General features: G+C 38.3%; 2 protein-coding genes across 15 annotated transcripts in view; one reads left to right on the top strand and one right to left on the bottom strand.

Annotated features, from left to right (window-relative positions):
- The window catches only part of MRPS18C (mitochondrial ribosomal protein S18C), an 856,900-nt gene that overhangs the window by 8,465 nt on the left and 834,324 nt on the right, over positions 1-14,111 (bottom strand). The window lies entirely within an intron of this gene.
- HELQ (helicase, POLQ like) overlaps positions 1-14,111 on the top strand; it is a 48,980-nt gene that overhangs the window by 3,117 nt on the left and 31,752 nt on the right. For 9 of the 11 annotated variants that reach the window (XR_007725635.1, XM_050790118.1, XM_050790119.1 and 6 more), the window contains 6 exons: positions 3,762-3,940; positions 5,753-5,953; positions 6,701-6,773; positions 9,149-9,246; positions 11,329-11,427; positions 12,676-12,821. Coding sequence is in view for 10 of the 11 variants with exons in the window: in XM_050790118.1 (XP_050646075.1) it covers positions 3,762-3,940; positions 5,753-5,953; positions 6,701-6,773; positions 9,149-9,246; positions 11,329-11,427; positions 12,676-12,821 (796 nt within the window). In the remaining variant the exon portion in view is untranslated. Of the gene's footprint in view, positions 1-3,761; positions 3,941-5,752; positions 5,954-6,700; positions 6,774-9,148; positions 9,260-11,328; positions 11,428-12,675; positions 12,822-14,111 lie in introns of those variants that run through there. The other 2 variants (XM_050790120.1, XM_050790125.1) reach the window with 2 other exon arrangements.

The raw sequence follows: 14,111 nt of genomic DNA, 5'->3' as shown, positions 1-14,111 counted from the left end.
ACTTTTAATGTTTACCTTACCTGACTTCTCAATAACTTACCTGACGCTGTTGACTACACCCTTCGTGAAATTGTTTCTGGATGTCCTTACAACCACTCCTGTTTTTTGACTCTGATTGTCTAGTAGATCCTCAGTTTTCTTAGCTTGTATTTCCTTGGCTGGCTCTGTCTTCTCTACCAAAACTTAGCTGTTGCAGTATGTCTTGGATACTCACATGTCTTGAGTGAAAGAAATCCATATTAGTAATACTGTTGATTAAACCAAACATCATTCCCCCCTCACCAGCAGCCGCAGCCACCTCTCTCCACGGGCACAACCCCACCACCACCCAGATGCTCTGCCTTGTGCTGCCTCTCCCAAAACTAGACATCGTTAAAGACAGCTGCAATTAAGTTTTAAGTCAGCGATGTCCAATCTTTTGGCTTCCTTGGGCCACATTGGAAAAAGTATTGTCTTGAGCCACAGTAAAATACACTAACGATAGCTGATGATCTAAGAAAAAAAATTGGAAAAATAAAATCTCATAATGTTTTACAAAAGTTCACAAATTTAAGTTGGGCCACATTCAAAGCCATTCTGGGCCTCATGAGGGCTGTGGGTTGGACAGGCTTGTTTTAAGTGCAAAGAAACAGTAATATTAAGAAGGTATCTTGTTTTTAAAAAATCCAGGGTCCTTGCATATATTTCAGAAACATGTCATTTTAGACAAATAAGGGACAGTTGCTGCCATACTGGAAAGTCAGCCCATCAGCCTTCCACTTCATGAGTTTTATGGAACTCCTGTTAGGATCTTATGAATGATATGAAAACTTGGGTTCTTAGGGAGAAGACAGTCAGGTTGGAGCAGAGCTACAGGAAACAAAGTCTGATAAAAGACTCTACAAAAATCTAAATTGTGAGGTTCATGGATTAAGAGCTAATGGTGTGTATTACCCTGGAAGTAGATGTTAACTTTCTTCTCTCTGCTTTTCTCCTAGCACCTTGCTTTTTGTTTAGTCTGCCAGAATGAACACCCTGAGGACAGGGCTCTATCTAACTTACCTTTTTCTTAACTAGCACTGTGCCTGGTACACTCTGGTAGGTTCTTAGCTGCTGGGGGTTGTCACTTAACAATGCAACTTTAGCACTCTGGGCCTAGTTCCTTGTCTATAAAAAGGGATAAATTTTTTTGCAAGTTAGAGGCTGTGTTAAGGACATGCCAAATTAGATGCTGGTAATGATTGTCAGAAATTATATTGGTAGCTTCTAAGTAAGAACTTCAGTAAATAACAACTTTTAAAATCTTTTTACCTTTAAATCTGGCTTAATAACATGACAGATTAAATCATAAATACATGTGCTACTTTTTATTAAGCTAAAGCAGTGGTTCTCAAGTGTGGTTCCTGGACTGCAGCATCAACGTCACCTGGAAATTTGTTGAAGCACGTGTTCTCAGACACTTCCCCAGACCTACTGCATCAGAACCTCTAGGAGTACGGCCTCGCAGTCTATGATCATGGCTCACTACAGCGTCAACCTCCCAGGCTCAAGCAATCCTCCCACTTCAGCCTCCCAAGTTGTGGGGACTATAGGCATGTGCCACCCTAGCCGGCTAATTTTTTTGTATTTTGTAGAGATAGGGTATCATTTTGTTGCCTAGGCTGGCCCTGAACTCCTCTCAGCCTCCCAAAGGGTTGGAATTATGATATGAGCCATTGTACTTGGCTAATTTATTTTTTTGATGTGAAGATTATATTCATAAATATTATTTTGTCATGTTATACTTAAAAATCTGAATTGGATAAAATGTGGCTATGGTTACATTATATTTTGGCATAAACATCTAATTTGATAATTAGGGTGATACCAATCTGAAGTATTTTTCAATATTTATTCAATATTAAATTTAAGTATTTTTGAAATATTTTTGAAGAAAACATATTCACAGTCACTTGTAGTATTTGGGAATCACCCAAAAGCACAGTAAGTTAAAGTCACTTTTAACTGTCTTTCAGATATAACTTTCTTTTTTTTTTTTTTTTTTGATAGAGATGGGCTCATCTTGAAATCCTAGTTGCAAGTGATCCTCCTGCCTTTGGCTCCCAAAGTGCTGGAATTACAGACGTGATCCACCACTCCGGGCCAATGATCTGCTTTTTTTTTTTATATATATACTTACCTGTATATTGAACATACATAGATCCATCTACTATTCATTTTTAAACTGCAGGGAATCACATTGGATGATTATACAATAATTTATTCAGCCTTTACCCCCGCCACCATGGCACTTTGTCACCTACCAACAAGGCTGTGTGAACATCCTGCAAATAATCTTTATATGCTTTGGCTTCCGTTCTGTAGATGTAGAATCCCAAAAGTAATACTGCCAGATCAAAGGCAATGTGCAGTTCTATTTTTTATACGAGGTTACTTTCCACAAGGATTCTAGCAGTTTATGTTCTCACAACCATACATGAGAATGGCTGTTTTCCCCCACGTTAGTCAGCTCTGGATTTTACATGTGTGAGGCTTTTTCTTTTTTGGTAGTTATTTGTTTTTTATTTTAAAAATTAATTTTGCCAACCCAGTAGAGAACAGTTGAGCATCTTCTCATGTATTTATTGGCCATTTGCATTTCTGCTGCTTATTGACCATCTATTTATTGGCCATTTGCCATCTGCTGTGAGATGTCTTAAATTTTTTGCTCATTTTTCTAGTGATAAAACACTGAAGCACATTTTAAAAGACTTTTGATGATTTTTATTGTCAAATTATCGTACAGAGTAATTAATACTAGTTTTTACATAATATCTTGGATCTGATCTATTTTCATGAATCCTGCCTTGCCTAGTTGTGGGAATCCTAGACGTGCCAGTTAATAATTCTAGTCTTTTGCGGTTTAAACAGTCTTAACCATTTAAAATGGTTTGGACCCATTCAAAATTCAGGTCTCCATGAGAGCTAAAGTTTTTATTGGTTTGTGTAAAACCTGATAGGTTTGTTTCCCTCCTCCCCCTACTTCTCTGAGGTGGCTTTTGGCTGAATGAGGAAGGGAAGCTTACATAATCTCCTTGCAGAACATAAGAGGAAGACATTAGAATTCACATAGGTCCTTGTACTGTCCGTTTGTTCCTCTGATATCCCAGATGGCACTCCTTGTCCACGAGGCTGCTACCTGCCCTGCTGTAATATTGGACCCACGTCTGCAGCTGGTGAATAAATGGACTGGTTGCCCACCTCGTTGCCTAGGCCTGAACTAGGTTCACTGGCTGTACTACTTGCACATTTGGGATTTTTGACATGTGCCATTGGTTATAATTACATTTATCTTTATGAGAAGATTGCCCCACAGGAAGGGATTTGATTTTTTTCTTAGAAAACTTTTGAGTTTCAGGGCCGGGCGTGGTGGCTCAAGCCTGTAATCCCAGCACTTTGGGAGGCCGAGACAGGCGGATCACGAGGTCAGGAGATCGAGACCATCCTGGCTAACACGGTGAAACCCCGTCTCTACTAAAAAATACAAAAAACTAGCCAGGCGAGGTGGCAGGCGCCTGTAGTCCCAGCTACTCGGGAGGCTGAGGCAGGAGAATGGCGTGAACCCGGGAGGCGGAGCTTGCAGTGAGCTGAGATCCGGCCACTGCACTCCAGCCTGGGTGACAGAGCGAGACTCCGTCTCAAAAAAAAAAAAAAAAAAAAAAAAAAAAAAAAAAAGAAAACTTTTGAGTTTCAAAGTTTGGAAGGAGAAAATAATGCCTTTTTTTTTTTTTCTAATTCCACAGAATGGCAACATACTTGTTTAACATTGAATTCTGTGCAAGAAGGAAAAAATTTAATATATTCATTGCCAACAAGTGGTGGAAAAACCCTCGTGGCTGAGATTTTAATGCTACAAGAACTGCTTTGCTGTCGGAAAGATGTTTTAATGATTCTTCCATATGTGGCAATTGTCCAAGAAAAGGTGTGTGTGTGTGTGCACGCGCGTGTGTGTTTTAAAACATGTTATTTGCTAATACCTTGACATTAAGATCTGAAAACTAGCCTAAATGTAGTAACTTTGTATTGTTGGGAAGTACCTCTTTTTTAAAAATTTTATTTATTTATTTATTTTTTGAGATGGAGTCTTGCTGTGTCACCCAGGCTGGAGTGCAGTGGCACGATCTTGGCTCATTGCAACCTCTGCCTCCCAGGTTCAAGCAATTCTCCTGCCTCAGCCTCCCGAGTAGCTGGGATTACAGGCCTGTGCCACCATGCCCAGCTAATTTTTGTATTTTTAGTACAGATGGGGTTTCACCATGTTGGCCAGGCTGGTCTCAAACTCCTCATCTCCAGTGATCCGCCCACCTCAGCCTCCCAAAGTGCTAGGATTACAGGCATGAGCCACTGCGCCCGGTGAGAAGTATCTCTTGATGGAGAATTAATATTTTTAGGATATATAAAAGTAGTATACACTACTTAAAATCTCTTCAAATACTAATTACCTGTTGCTGAAAGTTTTACATTTTCTGAACTATTGGATTAAACATCATCTTAAATGTTCTGTTACTATTTACCCTGCTTTTTCTTTTTTGAGATGGAGTCTCCCTCTGTTGCCCAGGCCGGAGTACAGTGGCACAATCTCTGCTCACTGTAACCTCTGCCTCTTGGGTTCAAGTGATTCTCCTGCCTCAGCCTCCCAAGTAGCTGGGATTGCAGACGTGCGCCACCGCACCGGGCTACTTTTTGTATTTTTAGTAGAGATGGGGTTTCATCATGTTGGATGGGCTGGTCTCAAACTTCTGACCTGAATTGATCCTCCCACTCTGGCCTCCCAAAGTGCTGGCATTACAGGTGTGAGCCACTGTGCCTGGCCTTACCTTGCTTTTTCAAGCAGAAACTATTATTAAAATGAGTTATTCTGATCCTTTTTTTTTTTTTTTTTTGACAGAGTCTTGCTCTGTTGCCCAGGCTGGAGTACAATGGCGTGATCTCAGCTCACTGCAACCTCTGCCTCCCAGGCTCAAGCAATTCTCATGCCCCACCCCCCACCCAGTAGCCAGAATCGCAGGCACACGCCACCACACCCGGCTAATTTTTGTATTTTTAGTAGAGATGGTGTCTCACCATGTTAGCCAGGCTGATCTAAAACGCCTGACCTCAAGTGATCCACCTGCCTCAGCCTCCTAAAATGCTGAGATTACAGGCATGAGCCACCATGCCCCTGATGCTTTTTGACATCAAAGGAGACAGTTGAAATTTATTTTCACGTGTATTTTAGAAGTTGCATTTGTTTTGCAAAGATCAAGACATTACATCATTTCTTATGTATGTGTTACCTGTGACCTTGTTCCTGTTGATGGGTATTAAACACTACTTGATGGGTATTAAACACTACAAGCTTTTTTGAACCCCATGAACATCTAATGGAGTTTTTATATGTGTTTTTTGGTGTTATTTATTTATTTATTTATTTATTTATTTTTGAGTCAGGGTCTTGCTCTGCCGCCCAGGCTGGAGTGCAGTGGCATGACCAAGGCTTACTGCAGCCTCAATTCCTTGGGCTCAAGGAATCCTCCCACCTCAGCTTCCCGAGTAGCTGAGACTACAGGCCTGCGCCACAACGGCCAGCTAATTTTTTATTTTTTATAGAGATGAGGTCTCACTGTGTTGCCCAGGCTGGTCTCACCCTCCTGGGCTCAACTGATCTTCCTGCCTCAGCCTCCCAAGGCACTGGGATTACAGGCATTGGCCACAATGCCTGGCCTGTTTTTCTTTATTGTAACTAATATTCTAGATTTCAGGTTTGTCAAGTTTTGGTGTAGAACTCGGTTTCTTTGTTGAAGAATATGCTGGAAGCAAAGGAAGATTTCCTCCAACTAAAAGAAGGGAAAAGAAATCACTATATATTGCCACTATTGAAAAAGGACATAGCTTGGTGAACTCGTTGATTGAAACTGGAAGAATTGACAGTCTGGGTCTGGTTGTTGTAGACGAGGTTGGTTAATACTTTTGTAATTTGTCAACATTTTTTTTATACTAAATATTTATTATTCTGGTTATTGTGTGGATCTGCTTAGTACCTTAGAACCTCTATAAAAATAAATTTATTTTAACATATAGACAATATAGGTGAAGACATTCTATGCTTGATAATCTTAAATTTGGTTTTGTGTCAAGTGTTTCTTAAAGTGTGAACACGTATATGTGTAGTATAAAATTTTATAGGCCGGGCGTGGTGGCTCACACCTGTAATCCTAGCACTTTGGGAGGCCGAGGCAGGTGAATCACTTGAGGTCAGGAGTTCAAGACCAGCCTGGCCAACAGATGAAACCCTGTCTCTACTAAAAATACAAAAATTAGCTGGGCGTGGTGGTGGGCGCCTGTAATCCCAGCCACTCGGGAGGCTGAGGCAGGAGAATCACTTTAACCCAGGAGGTGGATATTGCAGTGAGCCAAGATCGCACCATTGCACTCCAGCCTGGGGGTCAAGAGCCAAACTCCATTTCAAAAAAAAAATTTTTTTAATAGTACTTATGAATCCCAGATTTATAAGGATTTTGTACAAAAAGCTCATTATCCTAAATACCAGTGAAATAATATACATGTATTATAGTTGTTATATTCAAAATACTTGAGAGTTATAAGCAACTCTTTACAAACAAATTTTATATGAATATATGCATGTTTTATATGAGCATTATATGAAGATTTACTTCTCGCCTTTTTTAAAAAAATCTCGAAGTTGCACATGATTGGTGAAGGAAGCCGTGGAGCTACACTGGAAATGACCCTAGCAAAAATCCTCTACACTAGCAGTAAGTGTTTTTTAAATGAGGTCATGAATTGATTTATAATCAAGAGACTTATAAAACACTTAATTGTATCACTGGCTGCATTATGTAACCTAAAGCAAGATACTTAAGTTTTTTGCCTTTGTTTTAAAATTTCTAATGAATAGAATTTTGAAGGTAAATGAAATTGGTATTTGAAGAAGTCCTCTATTATTATCCGCCACTTAACAGCTATGTGTGCCCAGGCACATCTCTCAACCCCTGTGTTTCTTTATTTGTAAAACAAGGATAATAATGGTACCAGCCTGATGGAATTGTTGTAAGGATTGTGTGAGTTAACACATGTATTGCATTCAGCAGTGCTTAGCACACTGCATTCAGTAAGGGTTTGCTGCTGCTACTGCGGCTATCTTCATCACCACCATAGTAATATATATAATATAAATATAATAATAATATTATAAAGCACTACACTTAAATAGGTCACTTTAAGGAGCTATTTTACAGCATCAAGTAGTCTTTAAAGTATATGAAAAATTTATTCTAAATGTCATAACCTACTATTGATATGCTATTGCAATATTTACCGTATATATGGAAAATTTAACTATAAAGGTCAAATCTTAAAAAGTATTTAAAAAATTTCAACAGCAATAATATTTAAGCAGGTTATAGCATTTTGTAATTGTTCATTCAAAAAAATATTGATCGCCTACTGTGTGCTAGGCACTATTTTAAGTGCTAGGGATACAGCAGTGAATAAAACAGTCCCTGCTTTCATCAAGCCTGTATTTTAGGGCATTCCTATTTGACTATTCTATGAACAACTAAGCCTAACTAAGGCTTAGTCTGAGCCCAACTCATTGCCTTCAAAGCCATTCTTCAGCCTGAATTCTCAACCACCACTCTCCAGCCAGCCAAGCCAGGATCCTACATATTCTATCAGCAACCAAATCCTATCTGGTTTACCTCATAAATATATTTTTACTTCTCTCTCTCTCCTATCCCTCATTACCACTAAGTCTTTAGTTCAGTACCTCATCCTTTCTACCTGAATTGCCACAGAAATCACCAAGTTCTTCTGTCTACCCACTGCCCTTCATCCACCAAATCCATCTTTCTTTAGCGCAAGTAGAATGATCTTTCCCAAAATATAAATCCTATTAGTTTATTTTACTGTTTACCATTCTTTAATAGCTTCCCTTTGCTTTCTGCATAAATCCCTAATTTCTTAGTACAGCCTTTCTTGATTTGGCCCCATGCCCACCTCTTCAGCTTCATAGTCTATCCTTTTGGAATGAGAAGGATATTCCCAATTATTTCTCTTTCAGCCAGTTTCTTGAATGACTATTTCAAGACATAGGAGCAATGAAGAAACATTTGCAAAGAAGGCCTATTTGGGTGTTCATTCAATAGCTAAGTCTATAGAAAATATCCATTTTATATTGCCCAGGATGTCATATGGCTTCATAAGCTTCACTCCACCTTTATTTAAAGCAATAACATCACCAAAAACTGTAGTCCCAGCTACTCGGGAGGCTGGGGCAGGAGAATCACTTGAACCCAGGAGGTGGAGGTTGCAGTGAGCCGAGATCATGCCACTGCACTCCAGCCTGGGCAACAGAGCAAGACTCTGTCTCAATAAATAAATAAATAAATAAAATTAAAAGTTAGCTTGATAGCAAGATCTCATAAAGGACTTTTCATGGGCCAAGAGTTGGAGACTCATTTAGCCCTCTATCCTACTAACTGTACGTCTGTCTATAGCCATACCTGTGGAACATATCATGCTTTTCGTAAAGGGGATCCAGATAGACAGTTAAAAGCAAATTTATACTCATTATTATTGTTTAGAAGCCTTAATATCCTACTTCTTGCGAAGTTTAAAACTCGATAAACTTCTAAGTAGTAACTTTCAGGATACCTGAAAAATTTCATTCTTCAAATGCCAGATTAATACTCTGGTAATATATTTGTAGTTTTCTTTTTTTAAGAGGTCAGGTCTCACTGTTGCCCAAGCTGCAGTGCAGTGACACGATCATGGCTCACTGCAGCCTTGACCTCCTGAGCTCAAGCAATCCTCCTACCTCAGTCTCGTAAGTAGCTGGGACTACAGATGTGCACTCCCATGCCCAGGTAATTTTTAAGTTTTTTGTTGAGATGAGGTCTTACTGTGTTGCCCAGGCTAGTGTTGAAGTCCTGGCCTCAAGCGATCTTCCCAGCTCAGCCTCCCAAAGTTGGCACCCAGCTATTTGTATTTTTCTTACTTACTTCTCCCACCCCTTTCCTAAATCACTCAGGAAGAATTCAGAGCACAAAAGATTTGCTAAAATTACTTTATGATATATTACATAATATATTTTCCTTAACACTTTGGCTTTTGTTTGTTTGTGTTTTAGGAACAACTCAAATTATTGGTATGAGTGCAACATTAAACAATGTTGAAGACCTACAAAAGTTTCTTCAAGCAGAATATTATACCAGTCAATTTAGACCAGTATGTACCTAAGGTTTGCACTGTATTGATTTGTTTTGTATTCATCTAACTTAGAAATGAAAGTAGTAACATAGGATTTAAATAATTCTATAGAGTACCAAAGGGGCATATTTTACTCACCATGACGATATACCAATAAGAGGTTGTGTATAGAGAATTTAAGAGTTTGTGTCTAGGTCAGGGATCTTGGGTTGGGTCACTAATGTATCTATAGCCTGGCCCACAGGCCCTCAGTGAACATTCATTGAATGAGTTTTCCCAGACCCCCATTTTATTTTTTCACTCCTTATTCTTTAAACTACATTTTTTTATTTGGCAAAATTTTAGTGAGACATGTTTTGAGTTATTGGCACATTAAAAAATTTATCTTAAAATTTAAATATTTTAAAATATTTATATGTTAGTAGTTATAATACTTTTTTTAAAAGTAAAGGCTTCACATGGATTTACGTGTAAACTCCTCAATAGCAGCATTCTCAAAGTGCTCGAAGAAAGTAAACAAATGTAATTTGTAGTTATTTGAAAATAGCTTGTTATGTGTATATATTTGTGTGCAGTACTAATGTGTATGTTTTGTATCTAAATAGGTTTTCAGTGTCTAAGTCGGTTTTCAGAAAATAATTTTTTTTAATTGCCAAATTTTAATTTGAAATTTGATGTTTTAGCCGGGTGCAGTGGCTCAGACCTGCAATGCCAACACTTAAAGAGGCAGGGGCAGGAGGATTGCTTGAGTCCAGGAGTTTTAAGACCAATCTGGGCAACATGGCAAGACTCCCATCTCTACAAAAAATTAAAAAATTAGGGCAGTTGGGTGCAGTGGCTCACACCTGTAATCCCAGTACTTTGGGAGGCCAAGGCAGGCGGATCATGAGGTCAAGAGATCGAGACCATCCTGGCCAACATGGTGAAACCCCGTCTCTACTAAAAAGTACAAAAATTAGCTGGGCATGGTGGCGCATGCCTGTAGTCCCAGCTACTTGGGAGAGTGAGGCAGGAGAATCGCTTGAACCTAGTGGGGTGGAGGTTGCAGTGAGCCAAGATTGCGCCACTGCACTCCAGCCTTGCGACAGAGAAAAAAAAAATTAGGGAATAGTAGTGCTCACATATAGTCCCAGCTACTTGAGATGCTGAGGTGGGAGGATCACTTGAGCCCAGAAGGTCGAGGATACAGTAAGTTGTGTTTGTGCCACAACACCCCAGCCTGGACTACAGAGTGAAAAAGTTTTATCTCCAAAAAACAAAAAGAAAAAAAAGGTGTTTTTACATTTGTACCAGATATGAACATTTTCGAGAGAGATTTTTTGAACTTAATTGCCACATTAGACATTGTTATTGTTATTAATAAAATGCAATGAGCTGTGTTTACAAACTGTTTTTGTCTACAAATACTGAAAATGATGTGGTGGTATTTAGAATTAAAACTGATTTTAGAATTAAAACTGATGAGTAATAAGTAATCCTAGCACTTTGAAAGGCTGTGGTGTGAGGATTGCTCAAGCCCAGGAGTTCAAGACCCGCCTGAGTAACATAAAGACACCCTATCTCTATAAAAATTAGCCTGGTGTGGTAGTGCATGCCTGTCATCCGAGCTACTCGGGAGGCTGTGGGAGGATAGCGTGAGCCCTGGAGGTTGAGGCTGCAGTGGGCTGTGATCATGCTACTGCACTCCAGCCTGGGTGATAGAGTGAGACTGTCTCAAAAGAAAAAAAGAAAAAAGACGAAGTTTTAGATCTTGAGACATAAGACAGGTAACACCTTAGTAAAAGATAAGAACACCAAGACTGACACTTTTCGTGACAAATACAGAAGTGTGTGGTTTCTTTTTGGATATGATGTTTACTTAATTCAAACATATTTCTTCAAGGATATTGATCCCTATTTTGATTTAAAGGGAAAAAGAGACCAAAAAAGAAGAACAAGAAATGGTAAAGCAAGAACTTTTAAGTTGAAGCATGTTTTATATATCTTAGAAAAGCTAAAATCTTTTATAGCTGTCCTTTTTTAACCTATTTTATAACATTTAAAACTCTGGAAAGAGGAATTTATATGTGGTATTAATTGCAAATGTCCTTTTAATTCAAGGTTGAATTAAAAGAATATCTGAAAATAAATGATACAATATATGAAATTGACAGCAAAGCTGAGAATGGCATGACTTTTTCACGCCTCCTTAATTATAAGGTAACGTTGATAACCTTTAAATTCCAGGTTACCAGACTTTGTGTCTGGGGCACCACAGAAGTTTCCAGTGGGTTCCGTAGAATAGTTTAGATTCTTGCAAGACACAGCTGATGCTTGACATTTGTTGGACACCATGCAGACTACCAGTTCAAGATAGCTCATTTCCAATTTTAACATTAGATCACACCATATTCTTTTCTATGACATCATATCTTTGTGAAGTTGGGATTTTTGCGGTTGCTGTAAGTACTGTGTGAAAATCAATCTGGAACAGAAAAGAATAGCTGTGTCCAGTCTTATTCCAGAGTTTGAAAGACAGTACCAAGTTGTGCACACATCCCATTAGTGAGCTGTTGTGGTTATTTAAAAATGAAATAAAAATATTTTTTCATTCAACTGATATGTATTATTTATTCTAACAGCTACTAAGTTGTGATGAAGTACATATTTATTAAGTTGTTTGGACCTCACTATTTAATTAACAAAACTGTTAAGTATTTCTTTTGGCATTGGGGCTGTGAACCAAGAAAATTTGGAAACCTCTTCTGTAAATGCTTATTCATTTAACAACAACAGAAGAATAATTTATGGACCATGTGGTTCAGATATTGGTGTATTAAAATGTTAATGTCTACTATGTAAATTTTAGTGTTTTATGACTTATATGAAGGATATTACAAAGGGGAAGAAGAGATTATATAGTAGTTTTAGAATTCTCTGAAGGTATGTTATTCTAAAGCTATGTCTTCATTAGTTTTTAGTAAAGTTGAAGAAACAGATTTTAAATAACTTCACATTTTTTCTTCATGTTCTTTGTGTTCCTCGTGTCACTACAAAAATTGTTATAATTCAATAGTATGATTGAATCTATGTTTTTGAAAACAGGCTATTATTAGGACCAATTTGTGTTTCTCTCTGTGGGACTTTTTGTTCTGCTGTGATGGAGATGGGCATGTAGTGAGGCTATTAATAACTAACTATTTTCACTTCTTTAATTTTCTTTAATTCACTTCTTTAATTCTAGTTTTTTTAGACTAACTAGACCTAAGAAAATCATAATAACCTAAAAAAAAAGTGAGATTGAACATTTTGATTCTTAATATAGATTTCATCTTTTAAATGATCAGATTATTGAATTAGAAGTTTAGAATTATAGATGGTTTATTTACCTTCAAATCACACTGGTAAAAAATTGACAGGGTTTCATGTTTACTAACCACCTTGTTCCTGCATCCTGTTGTTTTGCAGTATTCTGATACCCTAAAAAAGATGGATCCTGATCACTTGGTAGCATTGGTTACAGAAGTTATTCCCAATTATTCCTGCTTAGTTTTTTGTCCTAGTAAGAAGAACTGTGAAAATGTAGCAGAAATGATATGCAAATTTTTAAGCAAGTATGTTAATTTTTTTTAATATCCTGTTTTATTTTTATTATGAATTACAGACTGTGTATTATGTTGATTGGGCAAACACTAATTATGCCTCGCAAAACATCATATTGAGTTGTTACAGTATACTAAAGGCCTTGACCTTGAAGAAAGAAATTTTAACTGTGAAAATCACATGTGAAATAGCCAGAGATATGGGTTCTAAGGTAGCTGGGTGACGTGGCTCATGCCTGTAATCCCAGCACTTTGGGAGGTTGAGGCGGGCGGATCACTTGAGGTCAGGAGTTCAAGACCAGCCTGGCCAACATAATGAAACCCCGTCTCTACTAAAAATACAAAAAATTAGTTGGGTGCGGTGCCTTGCACGTGTAATCCCAGCTATTGGGGAGGCCGAGGCATGAAAATCTCTTGAACCTGGCAGGCGGAGGTTGCAGTGAGCTGAGATCGCACCACTACACTCCAGCCTGTGTGACAGAGCAAGACTCCATCAAAAAAAAAAAAAGAAAGAAAAAGAAAACTCTAAGGTAACATGTAAGAGAATGTTAAGTAATATAATGGCTTAGGTCAGTGGTTCAAAACCTTGGCTGCATAGTGAATCATCATGGAGGCTTTTAAAAATTCCAAAGCCCAGGCTACATCTTAGATAAATCAGAATTTCTGGGAGTGATACCCAGATATCATTTTGTAAAGCTCCCCAGGCAAGTCCAACATATAGCCAAAGACAGGAACCACTGGTTTAGTCAGTCAAAGGACTAATCGCTGTTTACCACTGTGGAGATGAATTGTATCTTCCATTGCCTTTTTTTTTTCTTTTCCTTTTTTTTTTTTTTTTCCTGAGACAGGGTTTCACTCTGTCACCTATGCTAGAATGCAGTGACACAAACACAGCTCACTGCAGCCTCCATTTCCTGGGCTCAAGTGATCCTCTCACCTCAGCCTCCCAAGTAGCTGGGACTACAGGCACACACCACTACTCCCAACTAATTTTTTGTAATTTTGGTAGAGATAGCATTTCACCATGTTGCCCAGGCTGGTTTTGAACTCCTGAGCTCAAGCAATCCGCCCCCCATAGTCTCCCAAAGTGCTGGAATTACTGGCGTGAGCCACTGTACCTGGCCTGCCTTTGTTTTCTTAGTAAACTTCACACTTAAGTTGTATGGACATTTGGATATAATTTCCTGAGTAAGAAATGTGTTGGCTTGTAATTTTGTAGTGTCTTAATATTGGCTCTGTCATATTCATAGAGATAAGTATGAAGTTACTTTAAGTACTAACAGTTCAGTTTTTTATGCACCT

The sequence above is a fragment of the Macaca thibetana genome, chromosome 5 (assembly GCF_024542745.1).
Source record: "Macaca thibetana thibetana isolate TM-01 chromosome 5, ASM2454274v1, whole genome shotgun sequence".
NCBI classification, from domain to species: Eukaryota; Metazoa; Chordata; class Mammalia; order Primates; family Cercopithecidae; genus Macaca; species Macaca thibetana.
Note: the sequence above shows the minus strand (reverse complement) of the source record. Positions and strands in the feature narration are given on the sequence as shown.